This window comes from Boleophthalmus pectinirostris, unplaced genomic scaffold (assembly GCF_026225935.1).
Source record: "Boleophthalmus pectinirostris isolate CB_2022bp ecotype Guang Dong unplaced genomic scaffold, ASM2622593v1 HiC_scaffold_16, whole genome shotgun sequence".
In the NCBI taxonomy this organism is placed as follows: Eukaryota; Metazoa; Chordata; class Actinopteri; order Gobiiformes; family Gobiidae; genus Boleophthalmus; species Boleophthalmus pectinirostris.
Genome location: NW_026571095.1, coordinates 22,644,495 through 22,668,305, shown reverse-complemented (window position 1 = coordinate 22,668,305; position 23,811 = coordinate 22,644,495). Strand labels below are relative to the sequence as shown.

General features: G+C 37.1%; 1 protein-coding gene across 1 annotated transcript in view; it reads left to right on the top strand.

Annotated features, from left to right (window-relative positions):
• The window catches only part of LOC110164185 (RNA-binding Raly-like protein), a 75,203-nt gene that overhangs the window by 10,739 nt on the left and 40,653 nt on the right, over window positions 1-23,811 (top strand). Inside the window, exon 2 of the mRNA XM_055151740.1 lies at window positions 22,488-22,772. Within this exon, the coding sequence (XP_055007715.1) occupies window positions 22,517-22,772 (256 nt within the window). The 5' untranslated portion in view covers window positions 22,488-22,516. The remainder of the gene's footprint in view (window positions 1-22,487; window positions 22,773-23,811) is intronic.

The following is a 23,811-nucleotide window of genomic DNA, read 5'->3' as shown; positions in this document are numbered from 1 at the left end:
AGATAAATAATCCACCTTAAATTCGTGTACCTCTCTCTCTGACCCTTTGTGCCATGATAACACAAACTAATATTTTGTTATCTGCTAATTCTTCTGAACACTTGAGTCCCATCTGTGGAGAAAAAAACTATATTTGATAAAAACACACTAACAACACACACATATGGAAATAAAGAAATATTTTAAAGCATGGCATCTGTTTACTCGCTCCAAATGGATTCCTGTGGAGCAGAACAGGTGGAGTCCCTATAGATTTTCTTGAAGGTGATGCAGTCATTTGGAGGTGGGAGAGGCTTTTCAACAGATTGTATTTTTCACATTGCCCTAGATGATAAGTAAACTACATTGTAAATTTGAGCTAGTAGTGTTGTCAGGATTATAACATTTCAAACTCAATTTCAGTGCTAAGGAATAGGCTTGATACTTTAAACCAATTTTGATACAACAATGATAAAAAAAAAAAAAAAAGCACTCTTTAGCTCTTTTTAGACAATAGGTATTTTCAACACATAATAATAGTACTTTTATTTTACAGTTCTTTATACTAGTTCTGATAAAGCTCAGTATGACTCTAAAACTGCAAAAGAAAGGTCAAATTTGGTCTGTTTTGTGATTCTTTTTAACATCGATGCTTGCTCAAATTAGTAGCTTCAAACAGAGATAAACGGATACATCGTTTCCCAGATATATCGGACCAATATTTGGACTATTCAGCATATTGGCCAACACTTTAATATGAAGAGGTCATTGCATAAAATGTGACTACGCTGATCTTATACATTTGGGGTAAAAAGGGTTGTGGGAGTATCTATAGTAAATTTAAATTAGATAATTGGGGGATAAATAATCTAAATTGACCCCAAAAATATCGGTAGATTATCAGCCATCGGTTTCTCTGGATTCTGAACAATCGTGTTGGCATAGAACGTGAAAAAATGTAACAAACATATCAGTCTATGCCTAGTTTGTCCAGTTTTAGTATTATATAGATCAGATTTTTCATCCTTCTGACAACAACATGATCGTGCATCTTGATCGTGCAAACTCCAAACTATGCCCCCACCTCACCTGGCAACCTAATCCAGAACCTTCTAGCTGTGAGGCTCATATGACAACAGTTATTTCCTCATTAAATGCTTTATACTAAATCCTATTTGAGCGTAAACATTGGCATCACTGTTATAATATGTTGCCAAATTACAGGCAGCCCAAAATAACAAATTCAGCTAATACAAATGGGACCTTAAAGAGCCTATATTATGCTATTTTCTGATGTTCTAGTGTTTTTTCCTAATCAAAAACATGCCTGGAGTGAATATTGTTCATCTCTCAAACAGGAAACACTCTGTTACACCTTTGTGATGTCATGTGGCAATGGAGGGGGTGCTCCACTGTGTTTTTAAACTTCACATGTCTTCTCTAATCATTTGGATAATTTTAGCCCTGGAATTGCCAATCTACTGAACTACAGATAAAAGATAGGTGACAAGACATCACAAAGTGGAACAGAGCATTTTGAGGTTTGGAGGTGTAGACAGGCTAAAGGGTTTTTCAGACATGTGTGAATGAGCAAAACCCAACTCCAGGTATGTTTTTAAGGAGGTAACAACTAGGGATGGGCATTCGATTCAATTTCCTTAATCAATCGTTGTGATATTTAACGATCGATTTTTTAAATTAATTTTTAATCATTAACGTTTTTATATAAAAATTATCATCAATATTACTAATCTGCATAAATAAACTCAATTTTAAAACATATAAACCATAACCACTATAGAGCCACATCAGTCCATTTGAGATTATGATGTGTTTAATGCATCTTTGTGCACATTGGCTTACGTTTTACAGCAACAAAACTTAAAACCGCATGGCTAATTTGCATAAACTTTAAGCACCGCTCTTAGCGCAGCTCTTTTTTTAACAGTATTTTCACTCACTTTTTTATGTTGGTCACGTTATTTATTTTGGCTACTGCTGTGATGAAAAGACTGAAAAGTGTTTGTCTTTTGGACGGATGTGCACTCATCTTTATGTTGCAGTAACTAGGATATTGCACATACATGCACCATAACGAAAGCGGGATACTCCAAAAACCCAATCATACCTGGGACACTGATGTGCATGTAAACACACTCACTGAGTGGTACAGTGATCTCCAAGGAGGTGTGCCAGAGCCCAAACGTGGGACTGTGAGGTGCAACTCCAGTGTTTGCGCTGTCAGACGCAGCCTCTTCTCCTTATGCTACGCCAAGCACAGCAACCTACATTTGGTTTGTCGATTAAAAATGAACTTGATAGATGAAATTCTTAACGATCAATTATCGATTAGTCAACTAATCATGCCCATCCCTAGTAAGAACATTATAACATGGGTTAAAGCTCACCAGAGTAAATTTTGCCTTAAAAAAATAAATACTCCAAAGCAACAATACAGTGCAGCATTGTTGGTAAACCTGATTTTATGATGTGAGCAGACAGCAGTAGTAGAGCTATTCTGATTTTAGCTTTAGGTCGAGTCTATTATTGAAAATTTCAGCAAGACTGTTTTGGGATCCACTCATTGCCCATGTACCAGTGGGCTGCTTTCTGCCCTCTGGCCTCCCTGGTCCTGGGTGTACAGAGAAATGTGAATCTGAATTGCACATAGTGAATGAATGTGAGAGTGCACAGTATTACCCCCTAGACCTGAGCACCACGGGACACTAAGAAAATGAATTAATGAATAAAGTGAGCAACATATTAAAATATACATTAGCAGCTTGGCCCCAAGACTAAGACAAAAATATAACAAGAGATTTTCAAACTTCTCACATCGAGTATACTGAAACAGGGATTCAACTAAAGAACTAGTCCACTAAATATGATCTGTCAAGACAAAAAACAGGACTGTACCGATTCACAGACTATATGAAAAGTTATTAATCATAATATAGTACTAAACCAGGATTACATCCTCACGCTATGCCAGGGTTGTAAAAGATATTGAAACCCAGATACTAGCAGATACTAGAATGCGTTTAGTTGTCCTGGTTTGCGTCCTGTAATGAGGATTTGGTTTGGTCCCAAGCTAGCCCTGGTCTAGTCTTGGTTTGGTTCTGATTATAATCCCAGTCTAGTCCCAGTTTTGATATGGTAATTGGTAGGGATGTCCAAAAATATCGAAATATCAATATATTGTATAATTTAATGTGATGATACAGTATCGATATTGTGGGTTACTGTATCTATATATTGCCAAGAGTATTTTTTGGTATATTTTACTAAATCAATTTGTTACAGCGCTACAGTTTTTTTTTGCTTGTTTAGTAAAAGGAATCTCTTTTACGCAACACATTTGACATTTTCACTGTTTTGCTGATTAAAATGTGTTTCATATTAACTTTGCACAAAAAGTGGTTTAACAAACACTTTTAGTATCACAGCCATGATTTAGCCATTACTTTTATTGAACTATATCAAATCGATTTGAAATATATCGAATCAAAAGAGCACTGTATCGACATATGTATCATATTGTGGCCTATGTATCGAGATATATATATCGTATCGGCATCTTCTTAATGATACCCGGCCCTAGAAAGTATGAATTCACCCAAAAACTACTGTAATGTCTCAGATACTCATTACCCAATTGAACAAGTATCAAAACTTAAAGCATAAAAACATAAACGGGACATTAATGAACTGCAAAGTTAATGGTTTAGTAGTCCATATTTAAACTAAGACCACATGGTAATTCTTAGGGACATTTTTTTTTAACATTTCAGTTTAATTTAATCTTGTTTTAATCTTCTAAACTAGGTATAAACCAGAACTAAATAACCATCTGTTCACATACAGACTATAGAAGGGGTAAACAAGCACTAAACTAGAAGATCTAAAATTGAAAACTAGACTAAAATTGAGTAACTTGAACCCACACAAACCAAAACCAGGTCTAAGTAGTAATCTTCTTATTCTTAAGACCCGTTGAGCAATTTGAGAACAAAATGATCTATTTGTTTGTATTATTGCATCTCAGTATTCACTGCAAAAGAGCCTGGCATGGCAAAACTATGATGAAGTTGCCCAATGCCCAGATGTAATAAAAGCATACTGCACAATGAAGTTGTTTTGTGGGTTATCAGCTTTGCCTTTTATTGCCAGATTGCGAGATAGTGACGTTCTCAGATATGAAGCAGGCCTATAGGTCACCCTGTGTTTTATCTTTCTCCAGTCATTGGCTGACACAGAGCTGTATGAAGATAAGAACATTGTACATCTCATTTTAGGCTTGTGTAGTTTGTGCTGCCATATATAAATCCATATATACATTCACACAGGGTTTCCACTGGGAGACAGGGCCAGCTGTAACTGCCAGCCACAAGGGGTCAGTATTAGAATAATTGTTAGAGGAGTTGATTGTTTTTTTTAATCATTCATACAAAATATGATGTTAATAATTGCAAATAGAATCATACGATTTTTGAACAGTGATTGTGATATGGATGATTTTATGGAGAGAATTTGGACCCGCCCATCAGCCCTAAGGAAAAAAAGAAGGAAAAAAGGAAATAAAACTTGGAGACATTGAAAAAAGTGTAAAGAAGTTGAGATGATCACTGAAATCATAGTTCCAATTATCCAAATCCAAGTATCCAAATTATCATGAAGATCCGACTGACAGCACACACACTCATGAGAATGAGGAGCCCACACCTGTAATCAAACAGGAACCCCAATCTCCAGAGTCCACAGACGATGTCCAAGACAATTCCAACTGTGCCAACACATTCCCAGAATGATCTCCATGGAAACATTGTATCATGTAAGGCAGACAGTGGAGAGATGAACGAACTGTAATGTCCTGAATTGTCAGAAAATCCTGCAGTTCCTCTGAAATCTGAAATTGGTTAACATGTGACATGGAGTTGCTAAAGGAATCTCTGTCTTCACCACTTGAACCCAAACACAATAATGACAGAACCTTGAGCAGAAGACACCAGTATAGTTGCTGAAGATGAGATGGCCACTAACGTTATAATTCCTCCAACTGACCATGGAGATTTGATTCTGACAAATTTAGCACAGAAATTGAAGTCACAGAAAAAGAGGCTGCTGTGGAGGTGACTGAAATTGCTGAATCTCAAACTAAACAAAGAGACCTGAAGGGTAACACCCATAAAAAGACTGAGGAACCTTCAGTTAGAGCCCAGAATCACTAAGATTAAAAATAAAAATTATGTCCAAGAAAAGTCTTCACAAACTAACAAGCCTCAGGGACGTTCAGTTAATGCCAATATCGCAAAGTCAGGACACAAAACCAGCAAAGGAGACGAAAGTTATGCCCAAAGCCAAAGAACCAGTGATGGGCAGATGTAAGAGGCAGGGTAACTTTAAACTTCCTGCACATTTGAGGAATGTCGGAGAACCGGAGGAAAGGCACATTTCAGAGACACACATTTTCAACGAATTTTCCAAGTGCAGTTTCACCAACAGCGTCACCATCAGCGATGGTGATATTGATGCTTTTTTGGAAGAAATACATGAACCCACCCCCAAAGTCTGAAGGAAAAAAAAGTAAAAGAAGAAAAACTGGCTTACATGTTTAAATACTGAAGCTCGTCTTGACACCTCTTTATCTGGACCAGCTTCTTTTTGAGGACTTTTGACCACTGAAAATATAGAACATTAATGTTTTCAGTGATTTGTTATTTTGGCAGTGGATCTATCACCAAAACCTAACCTATTCTAACAGATCTTTTTTTCAGACTTTAACTTACAGACTTGCCAAACTACTACTACTAAAGTAAATTTAATAGTGGTAGTGAATTTGTCAGCTATGGATTTACAAACTAAACTTTAGTCTAGAAAAAAAAAAAGAATATGTTACAACAAATTATTATAAGACCAAATTAACGTCATTGGATCAAAACCTGCAAACTGGAGAAGCAGGAGAGTCCAGAAGATCTAGGACTGTGGTGCTTTCTCAACAAATAAATAAAGTGTTCAAATAAACATTTAATTGGCAAAACACTGTTCTCATTGATATATTCTTGTTTCTTATGTCTTTTTGTAGTAAGTATTTTTTTCGCTTCTTGTTTTCAGTACCAGGGATTTCTACCATGTTTTCTACCTTGTGATGTCATGTGGTAATAAAGAAGGTGCTCCACTTTGTTTTTAAACTCCATACACCTTCACTAGAATCGTTTGGATGATTTCAGCTCTGCAATTTCCAATCTCTAAAAGGTAGCTGTTAATGAAAACTAAACCTCCATGACATTAGAAGGTGGACTAGAGCATTTTGAGCTTTGGAGATGTGGACAGACTAATAATAAAGGATTACTCATGTGTGGATGAAGCACAACACAACTCCACCTGTTTTTTTTTTTGCAGAGGTAACAACATTATAACATGGCTTAAAGCTCAAAAGAGTCAATTTTGCGTAATATAGGACCTTAAATTCATAATCTTGCTCTTCCATACACCTCTACCACACACAGAGATATACAGAATGAATACAGCTCTTTGATATTAGCCTTTAGCCTGCTCCCTCTGCCCCTAAGCCTCTTGAAGATGATTGGCAAAGCTAAAGCCTTTTTCTGGATCCTCCCTCCCCCCTCTCCTCAACTGGATCTCTTACTCTGCTCTTTTGTTGCCATGTTCACCTTTTTCCTTTTCCTTTCAACCCAAGACCACTATTATGCAAAGTGTAGCCATTTTGTTTGAATTGTAAAGAGAAATTGCCCACGGATTCTTGGTAAGATTTGGTTCCCTCCAGAGAAATCGGAAGGAAGCTGAGATCTTGCTTAGGTTTTGTTGCAGTAAATATAGTGCATATTTGTAAGTACAGCATGCTGGTGTGATTACTGGACCCAATTTTATCTCAGAACACTGCTACTGCTGTTTTCTTTTGTAAATATTAGCCCACAGTAACCCAGTGAGAAAAACTGTGTGAAACCTACTACTGCTACTACTACTACTACTACTACTACTACTACTACTACTACTACTACTACTACTATTACTACCACTACTGCTACTTCTACTACCAACACAACTACCAGTACTATTACTTCTGCTGCCACTACTACTACTACTACTACTACTACTACTACTACTACTACTACTACTACTACTACTACTACAAAACCAATTCATATATGTAATTAAACAGTACCTTGTGTGCCCCACTTTTCAGTCCCATCTGGCAGTGGGCTGCTCTGGTCCCTCTGTATACAGCCAATAGACTACTTTTCATTAAGTTTAATTACTAATCGAGGTTGGTGAGTGATTCAGCAGTATAGTCTCCTCTGTTGAAGCATTAGCAGTAATTTATGGCCATAGACTCACAGCCAAATGAACAAGAAGAAGAGCTGCTGCTATTTAAGACAGATAATACTCCTCTATAGAATACAACTGCCGTACAATGGCTACAATAAGCCCTATAGTTTAACTGACCTAATTTACTGCTACTTTGTAAGGTGTAAAAGGTTGCATTACTTTTACATTGGGTTTATTGTTAACAGTTAACATTTACTGACTTAAAAATGTGAAAAACAGAACTAATTTGAATCAGTTTGCAAAGTTATTCCTCATTTACCTTATGCATTTCAAGCATCCTAATTATTCACCACATTGAGTTTATAAATACTTTTCAAAAGGCTAGAGCAGAGTTCATGGTAATGGTAATAACGGCTACTGTGCACTTCCTGCTACTACTACTACTACTACTACTACTACTACTACTACTACTACTACTACTACTGCTACTAGTAGTAGTACTGCTACTACCACTACTACTACTTCTACTACTTCTACCACTACTGCTACTAAACATACCACTACTAGTATGACTAAACCTATTACTGCTACTACTACCACTACTGCTACAACTAAAAAAAAACATTTGTTTATGTAAAACAATTGGGGTAGGTCATTTTAAGTTTTTTTTTAAACTTCATCCTACTCCTTTTGAGCACCAGGTCTCAAAAATGTTCATGTACATATCATTTTTAGTGGTAGTTGTTGATTTTGTTTTACCTTGCTCAGATAAGTAAAAAATAAATACAAATCCTAAATAATAATAAAAAACAAACAAACAAACAAACAAACAAACAAACAAAAAAACTACTGCTACTACCAATACTGCTACTACACCTACCACCACTAGTACCACTAAACCTTCTACTGCTACTACTACTACTACTACCAGAGGTGAGGACTTGCAAGTTGTGACTTGGACTCAAGTCAGACTTGAGTCACTATTTTTAGGACTTGAGACTTGATTTGATAAAATGAACTGAGAGTTGGACTTGACTTGGACTAATGGGCCACTGACTCCAGACTCGACTTGAACATGCCTGTATTTGACTTGGGACTTGACTTGGACTTGAGGTCAAATATGTGAGACTTACTTGAGACTTGCACAACAACTACTAATGACAACTATTGTGCCCTTCCTGTTTATCAATAAATAAAGTTAAATCAGTAGATGCAGACGGCACAGAGCAGACATATAAGAGCTGCTTATACAATATATCTGTACTGTGGCGAGACAAACGCTCAGTCAAAACCATTATAAGATGATTGAGTTGATTTTGCGCAATCTTCCCTTGAACATTTTCTTGAAAGTGGAAAAAGGAAGCAATTGTGAATCATCTTTTTAATACACATTTACAATAAGAATGTTTTTTTCAGCAATCCATGAGTTTCAAAAGTATGAAAAATAAGGGCAGTTTCTAGAGCGATGGAGAAAAAGTCATCAAAATGTTGCCAAATAGAAAGCTGAAACTAATGAATAACTCACTCAATAGAAGACAATAATTCCCCAATACAAAATCCAATAATAGAAAGAGACATTATCTATGGCAGTTTTGAAATAGCACTTTATATTACATTATAAGAGTTGATATAGGCCGAGCTTTACCCACTCATTACATAAAGAGCACAAAGCTATCGGCCTCTTGTGGGATGTGTAAGCTCCTTTGGTTTCTGTGGGGAACTATAGGCTGAAGGAGATAAGGATGAGGACTGGGGGTTCATTTATATCTTCTTTCCTTAGAGAAAAAAAGTTCAACCATTCTTATCATAGGGCTGCCCTGGTCACTGCTTTAGGGGGTTGGTGCAGTTTCTGTATGTGTTAAGACATTGCATGAAATTATTACTGCTACATTTGAGATACTTCGCTCTGGTTGCATTAGGACTGCGACATTGTAAAAACGGTTTAACTAATTATTTTCTTTGTACTGACTGATCCAGATTTGTCTTTGATTTACATTTTTTCATATTGAATTAAGTACGTAAACTTTATTTATATGGGGCTTTTCTCAGCTCGAAGTGTGTCTTGAGGTCAAAATATATCCACTGTGTAATGTATGCTTCAAATTATAAAGTGTTTTATTGTCAGGAAGAGCGAGTTTGCATGCTAGTTGTTAGTGTGATGGTAAAACTCCACTCTGTTGTCTGAAATTTGTGAAAAGCGCTTATAAAGTCATGGCGGTGAATAATTAGGATGCATGGAATTCATAAGGTAAGTGAGAAATAACTATAACTTAGCCTGATTCATCATCTGGTTTCACTTTGTGGAAACCACCTAACCTCGTTGCATTAGAATTTGTTCGCTCAACGGTAGGCGGGTACTTTTTTAAATTTAACCAGTCGCTGCTGTTTGATCGTGACGTATGTAATGCGCCATTAACGGGGCTAACTGGTATATTAAACTTTTCCCAAATCCCATAGGAAGAAGGGCAATAATGTCTTTCCTCTTGATAAAATTCACCAAACATTCTCTTTGTTCCGGCTTTAAATCCTTGATCTCGGGAATCGTTGCCAACACAGAATGTATGGCTCTTTGCTGATTGGCTGGTGCTCAGAATTCTGGGATTCTTGCAAACCGTCTAGTGTATTCCGATTCCTGACCTAGTCGCTGGAGAGAAATGAAATCGAGCAGAGGCAGTAGGTATAACTTTGGACCACTGAACTTGTTCTGTTTTTCAAATTTTAAGATAATAAAAATCAGATACAGCACCTTTAAAGCTAATAAAACAAATATATAAAACATCTTTCACATTTTAGACTTGACTTCATGAACTGAAACAACATGAACATTTAATCAGTGCCATTTAACACAAAGAATAATTCTGCTCCAAACTGCATCCTTTTACTGACAGAGGACTGGCTGTGGACTGCTTGATTAAAAAGAGCCAAGCTGATCATTGATGATTTGAAACAACTGGATGTAGTTTTGATTAAAGTTTGATTACTTGCACAACCCTAATAGCGTTGTCCAACCATTAAGAGCTGTTTTTATTGTTAGATAGCTTTTTTTCTTCAATTCTTGCCTCTTACTAAAATGGCAGCGCTGGTGTGAAATGGTCTCATCTTATTATCACATATTGGAAGAGGTGACAAGAACTGAGAAAGCACATTATGGACCAAGTTTAACACCCAGTGACATACGGCAGTGCTTCCCAACCAGAGTTACGAGGACATCAGTATTGTTAAAGGTCCTATATAAGTCCTGTATAGATCCGTCACTGGAATTCCTGTGAAGATGTGTGGAGTTTAAAAACACAGTGGAGCACTTTTTGTATTACCACATGACATGGCAGAGAGTTTTCTGTTTTCCCATGCATGTTTGTTACGGCCACGGGCCTCCAGATCCTCCTCTGGCCATATCTGCTTGGATCCCTGTGTGTGTGCAAGCCTCCATATGCAGACCCCCTGCTGTGATGCTGTGATTGGAGGAATCAATTTAAGATGGCATCTGGAGCCGCTCCCGCTGATTGGTGGAAGCCGAAACACCTGGCCAATCCCGGGCCTACACCTGGAGCTCCGGCCCTATAAAAGGACCCGCCCCCTGCCACTCATGGCAGCTGTTCTGTTTGTGGACTTGCTTGCCACCTTTGTGTCTCTCGTGGTGTGTTTTGTCGAGATACTAGAGTCCTGGTGACTTAGACTGGTTTTTGTTTTTCTGTTTCATTTAGTACACCCTGTTTTGGTTAGCCTATTTTTCCTTATACTGTTAGCCACTCTGTTTAGAGCCTCTTTTTGTTAATTCTTGTAAAAATCATTGTTTTGTTAGTTTTACCTTACAATTCTGTTAAATAAATCACAACTTTAGTTTTACCATTTTACAATCTTGGTTATTTTGTTACTTCCCCCTGTCCCTAGCAGAGCTGGGTTGTAACAATGTTTGTGATGAGGAAATTATAATATAGGTCAGAAAATAATGTAATATAGGCCCTTTAAAACAAGAAAATATATTAATGAGAAAATGTTACAAAAAGTTTCTAACAATTTTATTTGTTTCTGCATCAAATAATTGTTTCGTGGTGACATGAGTATTGGTATGAATTTCAATTAAAATTCAGACGGAAACAGACAAAACACTCCCTTGGACTTTATTAATATTATATTGAGAAGCTAATTCCCAAAAATAACACCAACAGTGATAAAAACTTCACTTTAACACTAACAAAAAATTATAGCGATTTCGAGACCACATTGATAATAAAAGCACTATTGTTTTGGACAATACAATTGAATTTTCCTCACTAAATGAAATTGTTATAATCGCCATGTGGTATTAAATAAGCTCTGATAGATATCATTGCAAAACCATTCAGGGAAGGTCCTTTTTACTTTTGTGATTTCTTTTACCAATAATTCAACTATCTAGTTTCAATACTAGTTTTAATATTGATTTGTATCTGGATATTTGTTTTCACAGCCCTAATAGCATAAACATGTATTCGGGAAGCCTACATATACTCCTTTATATACAGGTATCAGTTGTAATGAAAAAACACACTTTATTAAAAGGAGGACACATCACTGTGCTTCAGAATTGCCCTCTTTGTCACCCATGTTTACTTTGCTGACTTCTTGAATATGGCTTAAAATCGTGTCAAAACCTGAGCAAAATCAAGTCCTGAAGGCCTTTTTGAGACATTTTAACTGTAAGGTGCTATATTTTAGATTGCACTTTAGACCTAACTCTACCACTCTCAGAGCTTTCAAACACTCTGCAATAAATCAAACTCCAGTCCATTTGTCATACCAGATCAAAGAGGCCATCTTTCTTTGTACAGTGTGGAGTGAAGGATCATGGGTAAGAGGAAGTGGTAGAATGATGACTTTATGGTTTGGATCTGTGGACAGTTATTTCAGTGACACTGTCCAGTCTGACTCTGCAGTGAGGTGGAGAAGAGCTGTCAGATCCATCTATTGAATTATGAGAGGAGAGGATGAAGGGAGAGAGGGAGGAGGGAGAGAGCTAAGGAGGTAAAGATAGCCTTTGTGAGGGTTTACGGTGACGAATGAATGTTTTCTAGCTTTGCATTTTATCAATGGGTTTCAGAATGATGAAATATAGGAATCGTTGCCATAGCATTTAAATATTTTGAAGAAAATATAATATATTTTTAATGGGAAAAGGTCCTCAAATTATTGCATATAACATGAGACTGAAACCCAGGAATAGCTGAGTTGTCGTGCTTGATATTTGATAGTAATTTCAATACCAGAGTAATAATAAAATGCACTCCTTTTTATATAATATAATGTAGTACCAATACGTTTGACAAGCCTATATAAAGGTAGCCTGATTCATCAGCTGGTTTCACTTTGTGGAAATTGTCTGACCTCGCAGCATTAGGATTTGTTCACTCGATGGTAGGTGGGTGCTTTTTTCATTTAACCACGGATGTAATGCTCCATTAATGGGGCTAACTGGTATATTAAACTTTTCCCAAATCCCATAGGAAATGGTCACATTTTTCTATAGCGCTTCTCCACTTTCAAGGCACTTTACAGCAAGGAACCACTCACCCATTCACCCAAGTGTACACAAGTGTACACAGACACTGTGGGCAAGGTGGGTTAAGTGTCTTGCCCAAGGACACAACAACAGCATTCACCTGTGGGAGCTGGAATCACACCAGCCAACCTGTGGGTCAGTGGATCTGACCACTCAACCTGTGATGTTTATGTTGAGAGCTGGATTCGAACCACCAACCTTCAGATCAGTGGGCAAATGCTCTACCAACTGAGCTACTGCCGCCCAGAAGGAAGAAGGGCAATAACGTCTTTCCCCTTGATAAAATTCACCAAACATTCTCTTTGTTCCCGCTTTCAATCCTTGATCTCGGGAATCGTTGCCAGCACAGAATGTATGGCTTTTCTCTGATTGGGTGGTGCCCGAACTCACACTTGGGGGTTCTTGCAAACTGTCTAGTGTATTCCGATTCCAGACCTAGTTGCTGGAGAGAAATGAAATTCAGTGGAGGAAATAGATGGTGCCAGCCTGGATATTCTAAAAGTCCTATATTACACAAAATTTAAATGTTTTTACCTCATCAAAAACATATCTGGACTTGTGTTTTGGGTCATTCCCACATGTTTGGGTAATCCATTATTATTATTCTGCCTACATCTTCAAAGCCCAAAATGCTCAGTTCCACCTTGCGATGTCATTAAGGGGCATTTTTTTTTAGTTAGCAGCTACCTTTTACCTTTTTTTCAGTAGATCGGCAATTCCAGGGTTGAAATTATCTAAATAATTCTAGTGAAGGCGTATGGAGTTTAAAAACACAGTGGAGCACTTCCTGTATTACGACATAACATCACAAAGTGGAACATAGTATTTTCTATTTGAGAGAAGATTGTGTGACTGAAACAAAACACAACTCCAGGTATGTTCTTAATGAGGAAACAACATTATAACATAGATCAGAAAACAGCGTGATATGAGTTCTTTAAAAGGAAGCACAATTTTACTCTTAAATATGATTACCATGATTCTTATAAAACATTAGAATATTTTTGAGTTTGCTGTGTAAATAAAAGTTTATTTCTACAAATTTAGTTACCAGCTAGTTAAAGTAAATTAGTATACAACCTTGATCTTGGTCCACAGCAGCATTTGCTTATCTCACATTTCATCAAAAGCTCAAAAACTGTATTGCTCTGTGAATATTTTGCAAGAACACAGTTTAAAGTTTAAAAATCTTCATTACATTAGTTTCAGTAAGGGGTTTTGACAAGTGGAAATCTGAAGTACACAGTGGAGTAGGGAAAGTGTGAATTATAGATAGTATTTATAAGCCAGAGCACCAGAAGAGGTTGGTCAATACAGAGTTTAATTTGAAATTGTAGTAATTTTAGCTGTTATTGTTGGTGAAGGGCATTGCATGAATATGAAGGACAAAAGTACATTTTCAGAGAAATGAATACTAAATGTGGAAAACAGAGAAAAATTCCTTTACTGTACATTGTTACCAAACATTTCTGCAGACAGCCACATCATCATAACGCTGTATATACATAAGGTTAGAGTAACATATCATATAGGCTTTATTTTTTGGGTCACATTTTTATTTAGCACTTTTTCACCTTCAAGGCACTCAAAGCGTAGCCTGATTCATCAGCTGGTTTCACTTCGTGGAAACCGTCTGATCTCTCAGCATTAAGATTTGTTGGCTTGACGGTAGGTGGGTACTTTTTTAATTTAACCAATCATTGCTATTTGGTTGTGACGAATGTAATGCGTCGCTAACTGGGATATTAAGCTTTTCACAAATCTCATAGGAAGAAGGACAATAACGTCTTTCCCCTTGATAAAATTCACCAAACATTCTTTTTTCTGGCTTTAGATCCTCAATCTTGGGAATCATTGCCAACACAGATTGTATGGCTCTTCGCTGATTGGCTGCTGCCTGGACTCGCACTTCCAGGGTTCTTGCGAACCGTCTAGTGTATTTCGATTCTTGACCTGGTCACTGGAGAGAAATGAAATTGAGCGGAGGCACTAAGTGGTGCCAGCTTGGCTACTCAAAGCACTATACATCAAGGAAACATCAAGGAAACACTCATTCATCAGTGTATGTGTAGACAGTAGGGGCAAGGTGGGTTAAGTGTCTTGCCCAAGGACACAACGACAGCATTTATCTGTGGGGGATGGAATCACATCGGACCTTCCCACTTAACCAAAAATATTTATGTTGAGAGTGGGAGGTGAACCACTAACCTTCTGATCAGTGGATAAACGCTCTTACCAACTGAACCCTTTCTTAGTAGTCTGTTTATATCTCCAAAGCTCCAGCTGTTCTGTTCCACCTTGTGATGTCATGTAGTGGTGGTTTTCATGTTAGTTAGCTTTTACCTTTAGTTTTTTAGAGAAGAACTCAGCAGGATTTGTGTGTTTAACATGTGCGAATGAAACAAAACACAACTTCAGGTATGTTTGTGATGAGGAAACAACATTACAACATGCCCAGAAAAGAGTATAATATGAGCCCTTTAATATCAAATATTTTTAGCTCAGTTATCGGGATGTAATGATATCCAAATCTCTCTGTACGATATCATGATATGCATCTCATGGTATGATATTTATTGCGATATTTTGGAGAGGACACTTTTTAGCTTTTAAAATACCATAACAAGATTTTGGTGTGAATTATTTTTGTCACAATCCCAAGAATTCAAGTAAAAAACATATTTCTTCATGTTGTTTTTACTGAAATGAATCATAGGATATGTAGTTCCCCATGTTTAAAAGCTGTTGCTACCAAAAAACTGTGCCTTTAAACAAAGGAACTTGCGATTCGATATATTGTGACAGCCTACAATTATTATTATTCTGAGATTTTTGACGATATCACAATATTTCAGTTATTGTTACATCCCTACTCAGTTATAGCAGGTTTTCTCTTCAGGGCATCTCAGCTGGGGCCCCTACACCTTCTGCTGGCATATAGTATTGGCAAGCATCAAATGGCTAACTTCTTTTCTTAAACTTCTAGCTTCGATAAGTAAATTTTTCATGTTTTCATATTATTTTGTATTTTATTAAAAGTTATTGTCATTTTAGCTGCTATTGTGCGTGAAGGGCATTGCACGAAAACAAAGAACAAATTTACATTTTCAGATAAACAAGTAATAATTGTTGGTTAGTCTTTGTAAATGTGAATGTTGAGTGGAAAACACATACAAATTCAGTTATTATACACTGTGCCCAAACATTTCTGCAGACAATTTTCTATGTTCTACCATGATTCTTGTTTGGACCCCATAGTATTTTTCTAACAGGATTAATGGTCATGTTTTTCTCTCAACAATAAAAGGAAATTGCTGTTATCCTAGCTATATCCATACCCTTCTGTTTTAACACATTTCTTTCAGATTTCTGAACACATTCGGTGCACTTGTATTGAGCTAGTCTGGGCCAGTTTCCCCTTCTCTATTATTACACTCAATCTCTGCATGGTTTAAAATTAGGCTGAGGCTGCTATTAAGACATGCATTCAGTCTTTTCAATAGCAAGAGCCCTTTACATTCACCAGCCACTCTGCAAAACATAGTATAGGTACAGACTGAAATCAATGGGATCTGATTTCTTTGATTGTAATGGATGTCTTTTTAACCCAACACCGTAATCAACTTAATCACACAGGGAAAAGGTGAACTTCTTATGTTATGTTGGTGCAGTTAATGTGTTTGAGTGTAGAAAAGGCTACAGTTGAAAAGGAGAAGTTAAGAAGAATAAAGGGTTTTTAATCAGAAATGTAAGACACACACACAAAAAAAAACATTATTTGGTTCAAGGTAGTTTGAAATGGTTCTTGTTTTTCTGTTCCTGATTTACTTTAACTGCGTGCAGCATTTGACCCCTTTTGACCTGGTTTAGTAAAGGCATGTGATGGTTAGGTCCTTGCTTTGTCCTGGTTTAGACTTGGGCATGTCCTTTTTAATTATACTGTTACTCCACACAGTGCGTTATTGTAAGTGATGTAAATTGCTCTCTATTGGCCCTTTTTGTTGGCCTGATTCATTAGCTGGTTTCACTTCGTGGAAACCGTCTGACCTCGCAGCATTAGGATTTGTTTGCTCGACGGTAGGCGGGTACTTTTTTTAATTTAACCAATCGTGCTATTTGGTCGTGACGTATGTAATGCGCCAAATCCCGTAGGAGGAAGGGGAATAACGTCTTTCCCCTTGATAAAATTCACCAAACATTCTCTTTGTTCTGGCTTTAAATCCTTGATCTTGGGAATTGTTGCCAACACAGAATGTATGGCTTCAACTACATCCATCTTGACCGTAAAAGTGACCCACATAGGCGCTTGAGTTTGACGTTATTGCTTCACAGCTCTTTCTGATTGGCCAGTGCGGGGTCTTTAACTTCCGGGGTTCTTGCAAACTGTCTAGTGTATTCTGATTCCTGACCTAGTCGCTGGAGAGAAATTAAATTGAGCGGTATTAAGTGGCACCAGCTTGGCTACCTTTTTGTAGTAGTTCAGTAAACTTCGTTTTACTCTTCTTGCACAGTGAAATCATTTTAAAAATAGTTATACTTTGATTTTTTACTGCATATTTTTGTTCTATTAACTGTTTTTGAATTTGTGTTGCAGCAGTGAAATTTCTCAATTGTTCTCTTAAAGATGATCTTACCTATGATTATTTAAATTGACTTAGGCTATGTACATTGCATTATGGCTGTTGTTATGAATGCAAGGACAGTGAACTGAACACATAGGCCCATACAATCTCCTCATCAGAGTCTTCCAGTATGGTAGACCTTATAGATCCCATTGTGCCCGTGTTTTTGCAGTGCATTTCGATTCTCTGTTGATGTATTCAGCAGCATAGTCTCAAGGTCAGAGAGCTGCAGTTTTAGAGGAACTTTAGCCCTCGCTCTGCTCCTGTCATCTGTAACTTTTCACTTCACTCCTGACCCAAATGCTCCCATGTTCAATACACTGAAAAATACAAGATTTCACATTTATATTTCAATAGTCTACAGAAAGACCATGTCATGACTTCTCCAGGAGGTCACTGGGCTATAAGCATGAAAATACTGTGAATAGCAAGAAGACACTGCAACTATTACACGTGCATCGCTACCTGAGAATTATTACATAAAAATATTGTATTAAAAATTGTTTATTTAAAGGGGCACTATGGAACTTTTCTGGTAGAGGGTCTTCCGTAACGCTATTCTGTGGAACATTCTAGGTAAAGGTAAAGGTAAAGGTGTATACCAGGAGTCACCAAACTTTTTTCTCAGGGGGCCACATTATCGCTTGACTGTAATGGGGGGCTGGGGTCGGCTCACCCGTATAACAGAATTGTATGACCCTGACAACGCAGATTATATTTTTGAAAACCGCCACACTGTCTTTACATATCAGACAAACTGCACGGTCCTTACACTAGACAAAAAAATAATTGGTTGTCCACTGTTCTTTGAAAACCCGGCACTCTGCCAACTTTTCGTACTTTATCACTCGCCATTTTGCTGTCCTTAACTGCACTACAAAACTCTGCACATGCTTTGACTGTCACTGTTTGATTTTGAGATTGTCAGGTGATGAAAATTTTGTGTCAAATGTAAATACACCATATAATTATTTAAATATAATATAAATACTTAATATAAATATAATTTTTAATTGAAAAAAAAAAAAATACAAGATCCAGATGTGTTATTATTTGCCAAAAAGTAATAAAAAAAATAGGCCATGATAACTTTTGAGGATTGCCTCACAGGGCCAGTTCAAGTGGTGGGGGGCAGAGGTGCTGGGGGGGCCGCTCAAAGAGGCATGGCGGACGGGAGTGGACCAGTGGGGCCTTAATTTGATGACCCCTGGTGTATACCCTCCAGCAGAAAAATGAAAAAGTGTAGCTCATTTCCTTATTATTTAAGCTATGCACATTTGCAAGATATAATAATATTATCATTAACTAGTCACAAAATATAGTTTGTGAATGGAAATGTGAATGGAAATTTTTTTATGAAATTGCTTATTATAGTGTGTTAATGACTGCATACATATTGTACTGCAGTTTCTAGAAAGCAAGTACTCAAAATACTACAAAAGCAACACATTATAATTGATGTATATGTGTCTAATGTATTTTACTAACCTACTGCATGTTATGAGCAATAGACTTACAGTCTGGTATACATCCTCTTGTGCATTTAACAACTGGCTTTTAGTATTTTCCAAATGCTTTATGCCAAGTTTGTGTATAACGTTTCTGGCACAGTTCTATGGCTGCAATTTTATGGACAATTTAATTTACAGGTATGCTTTTGTGAGACTACACTTATCATACCAACATTTTTTTTTTTTCTCTCTGAGGCCATTTTCATTATAATTAAACTGGAACTGGTTTCTCTGCTCCCATGACCTTTGCCTGAAAAATATTGATGGAAAAGAAACACACACACAAGAGTAATTGCAACGGCAATATGGATTGCAGATTGTTACTGGAAGATGCTTGTTGACATTTGACCTAACAGAACAGGTTTTTGTGTTAAACGTGAAACAAAACACAACTCCAGGAATTTGTGATGAAGAAACATTATAACAGCTCAATAAAACAGTGTAATATGGACCCTTTAATGTCAGTTAGTGTCTTAAATGGTTAAACAAACATCTGGTTGGCAGAAAATGGCACTTATTTCCTTAAAACACACTTAAGTGGAGTTATTGTGATGTTATTTGTGGAAACTGTCTGACCTCACAGCATTAGGATTTGTTGCTCGACAGTAGGTGGTGCTATTTGGTCGTGACTCGTGACATATGTAATGTGCCACTAACGGGGCTAACTGGTATATTAAGCTTTTCCCAAATCCCGTAAGAAGAAAGGAAATAACATCTTTCCCCTTGATAAAATTCACCAAACATTCTCTTTCTTCCAGCTTTAAATCCTCGATCTTGGGAATCGTTGCCAGCACAGAATGTATAACTCTTCGCTGATTGGCTGGTGCCCGAACTCACACAAACCGTCTAGTGTATTCCGATTCCTGACCTAGTTGCTGGAGAGAAATGAAATTGAGCGGAGGCACTAGGTGGCGCCCGCCTGACTATGTCTCAACCTCCTCTACAGGCAATTTTATCTCTGGATAATTGAAGGTGTGCTTCAATTACCCAGAAGCCCTATTTATATGTCCATCCCGACAACACCTTCTGTCTCAGCTCTCTCAAGTGTCTCTCGTCCATCCTTCAGCCCAAAGACATCATCTTTAAGGAGGGGGGATTCCGAATCAACTGGATGACCATTTTGGAATGGAGATGGAGCCCCCATCGCATCTACCCACCATCAATAAATATCTTTATCATATTCCATTGCTGTGGCGTGGTCCTTGCTAGTGAAGATCCAGTTGTGTTATATAACTGTCATTTATCCTTCAAGTCACTACTGAACAGTTTTGTAAGAAGAAAAGTTCAAACATTATGAAACGCTTTAGGACAAAACCGGCATGTAAATAGAAATTATTACTTCCAATTAAAGGCCCAACAAGAATATTGGCTAATCAGCATTTTTTTCAGTATTGCTGCCGATATTCAATACCAGTATCAGTATCGGTGCATCCCTAGTTTAGTCCAAAAATGGCCCTTGTTTAAACCAGGTTTAGTTCTAGGCTGGTCCATGTTTGCAGTGTAAACCTAGTGTATATGAGTTCTGTGTTGTGACCCAGTTTGTCCTTTAATGTTGGCTTTGGATTTAAAGGTGAACTTAATACTTTGCATGTAATGTTCCACAATATGCCATTAAACTTAGAGACCTAGAGATAAGATCTGTGGAGAGGCAATGCTGCTCACAGTAAGAAAGCAAGTTTCTCAAGGTCTTTTTAAGCCACAATTGAATAAATGCATACTGGTTTGACATTGACATTCCAGGCTAAGCAGTAGCACTCTAAATGACATGGATGTTGAAGCTCTGTAGTAATAAACTAATATTAGAGAAAAATAAATACATTAAAAAATTCAATTGTCCATATGTTTTACTCTCCCTTTCTCTATTTGTAACATATCCACCATTACCAGGGGAACAGTTTGGAGCAGAGGTGACACCCTTATGATCTAGGTGTGATTTTTCCATTCCCAACCTGGCAACCCAGCGGCCCTGCAGTCTTCTTTGGTGTGATTTGTCAGATTCTCACATTTCTGCTTCTCTGTCAGTATCTCACCTCCCGTAGACAGCAATCTGCTCCTCACAGCATTAATGCCATTATAAAAAAAAAAAAAAAAAAAAAGACAAGCAATATAAACACAAACTCTGCCAAATAAAAAAAAATTATAATTACACTGTAGGGCTGCAAGATTAATTTCAATCAAATGGAAATTGCATTTTGAATGGATGCAATTAGCAAATCGCAAATGGTGCAATTTTTGAAGTACCATAATTTTCTCCACAAAGAACAAAATATCGTGTCTTATTCTGCATAAAATGGCAAATGCTGTAGTTTAGATCTGAACAAACATGCTCTGATTTGTGATTCGTGTATTCGTGTTTGGTCAGTTCTGAATGAATTAACTTTGAACTGAATCCCATTATTAAAACAGAAATCGCAAATCTATAATCGCAATCACAATGCTTAAAATCGGCAAAATCTTCCCACTTTTACTAACAAAATGTACCCATGTTAAATATTAAGCTCCAAAATATATTGCTCCAGCTTTCATTTATTGAACAATAAGTCCTTATAGTAATTATCATGACAGGACTATTATAGTGACAACTAATAAACATGAACTACTAAAGCGTTACATTTCATTTGTATTTTATTGTACATTTAGAATAGTTATTTGGGGCTTTAGTGTTATTGTGTGAGTTATTTTCAGTATTACCATTTATATTTTTTATATTTTTTTCAGCAATATATCATACTTCAAACTTTGTAATTGTGACAAGCCTACCCAATACTTATCAATACCATTTGACTATGGGTCTGTGTTAAAATGCACAAAATAAATCTAATTATCAAAAACTGTTGTATTTGGCTGGTTATATGCACTTGTTATTTGTTCCAGTTGGTTACAGTTTCATGAGTATTTTTTGCCTATATTTTTAAAGGAATTTATTCTGCATCTTGAAGCCTGAGCTTATTATTGTATTGTATTGTGTGTGCACTGTATGTCTATTGAAATTCACTGCAAATCAGTCTCCCTTTGGAGAATAGAATGCTTGGAAGTTCAAGATATTTGGAAGTAGATATTCACCGATCCCATACTGGTGCATGCTTCTATATTGCTTCAGCCGATAAGATTTACAGGTTGTAGGTAGCCCAGAAAGTCTCATTATGTTGGAACAGTTTTGTCTTATTTTTGTTGTAGGGAATTAATTTTATTGGTTGATATCTGTTATCAGCAAATACTTAAAGCTACAGTATCGAAATCATGGTTGGAACTGAAAAATCTGGTTGCTGTATCCCTATTTGGAAGACAAAATGGAAGAAATTTCAAAATTACTTATTTCAATCTTTAACATTTCCCGTTGTTTTGCATAACGTTGCTTGTCAAAATCTTCACAAAACTATCAGAAAGAAATCAGATTAGCCTATACTCACATCAGATGTAATTGTTTACGTGACATTTCAATAATCATATCACAGAAATCAGGTCATGGGCAGATCTGTGGTGTGCATGTAAACATAGCCACTGATCTATCTACATCTCTAATCCATATGTCCTTATATTTCCCATCAGGCTTTGCGGTGGGGCCTGTGGTGAGTAGAATGACCGGAAAGACCCAGACGAGCAACGTGACCAACAAGAATGATCCCCGCTCACTCAACTCTCGAGTCTTCATCGGAAACCTGAACACGGCGGTGGTGACGAAGGCTGACATCGAGGTGATCTTTTGTAAATACGGCAAGATCGTGGGCTGCTCCGTGCACAAGGGCTACGCATTTGTGCAGTACTCCAGTGAGAGGAACGCCAGAGCCGCTGTGTCCGGGGAGTACGCAAGGGTCATCGCTGGACAGTCACTAGGTAAGTGTGTGTGTGTGTGTGTTTGTTTGTGAGCTGTTCAGTCTAGTAAAAGTAGATCTATCCATGTCGTCAGATACGAGGTTCATGTTCAAATCAAATATAACTCTTATTGGTAACAGCTGTAATAAAATTCTTCAGCACAAAAACATCTGACATGGCCAAGTTGTGTATGTTATAATGTTTATGTTATAATTTGGTGTTCTGGTTCTCAAGACAATTATCTCATTTGGGTTGCCATTTTCAACGCTGAAATCCAGTAAATGAAAACCTAAATTGCCTCGCTACTGAAACCCTGCAGCCAATTATGATCCAGTGCTAGTGCAGCCTCTGCAGCTCAGTGATGCTTGAGGTTCTGAGCTTTCATGTGAAGCCTGTCCATATACTGAGGATGAGAAAAACTTCTTTCACAGGTCTGTCTGCAGGTTAAGATTGTGGGAACCCAGGTTCTATTGGATTGTAGTATCTTTCTCATATCTGTAAGAGCACAGGTTACATATAGTTACTTTTATACAGTGTTTCTGTTAGGTTTGTTTCATACCCAGGTATGAACTCATTCTAAAACTTGTATCCAAGATACCCTTACCCCATTGGAAAGGTTGAGCAGGAGTTTTTTCTGTAGTAGTGACTGTTGTTGTTGAGACAGCAGCACTCATCATTCAGATCAGAATGTAATGTTGTTTTGTTTTTACACTATATCAGATTTAAGCAGTAACTGTAATCACAAGTAAACTATACAGCATTAATACAAAAGCATTTCTTGCTAATTGCTAACATTTGTTATTTTCACAACAGTTTAAACGGCTTGCTATGCACCCTCTGCTGACGACAATGGCACTTCGGGATGAATTATGTTTATTTATACGTGTGCGTCATTATGCAAGTTGTAAATATTTAAATACCAATGTTCAGGTCTCTAATGGTGGCTTAAAAACTTTGTAATGGCTAACACTGAATTACTTGAAGGTTTAGTGTAACATACCCACACAATAATGTTGGGTCAATGTACAGAATCGAGGAGAGACTGTAGTGTATACGTACA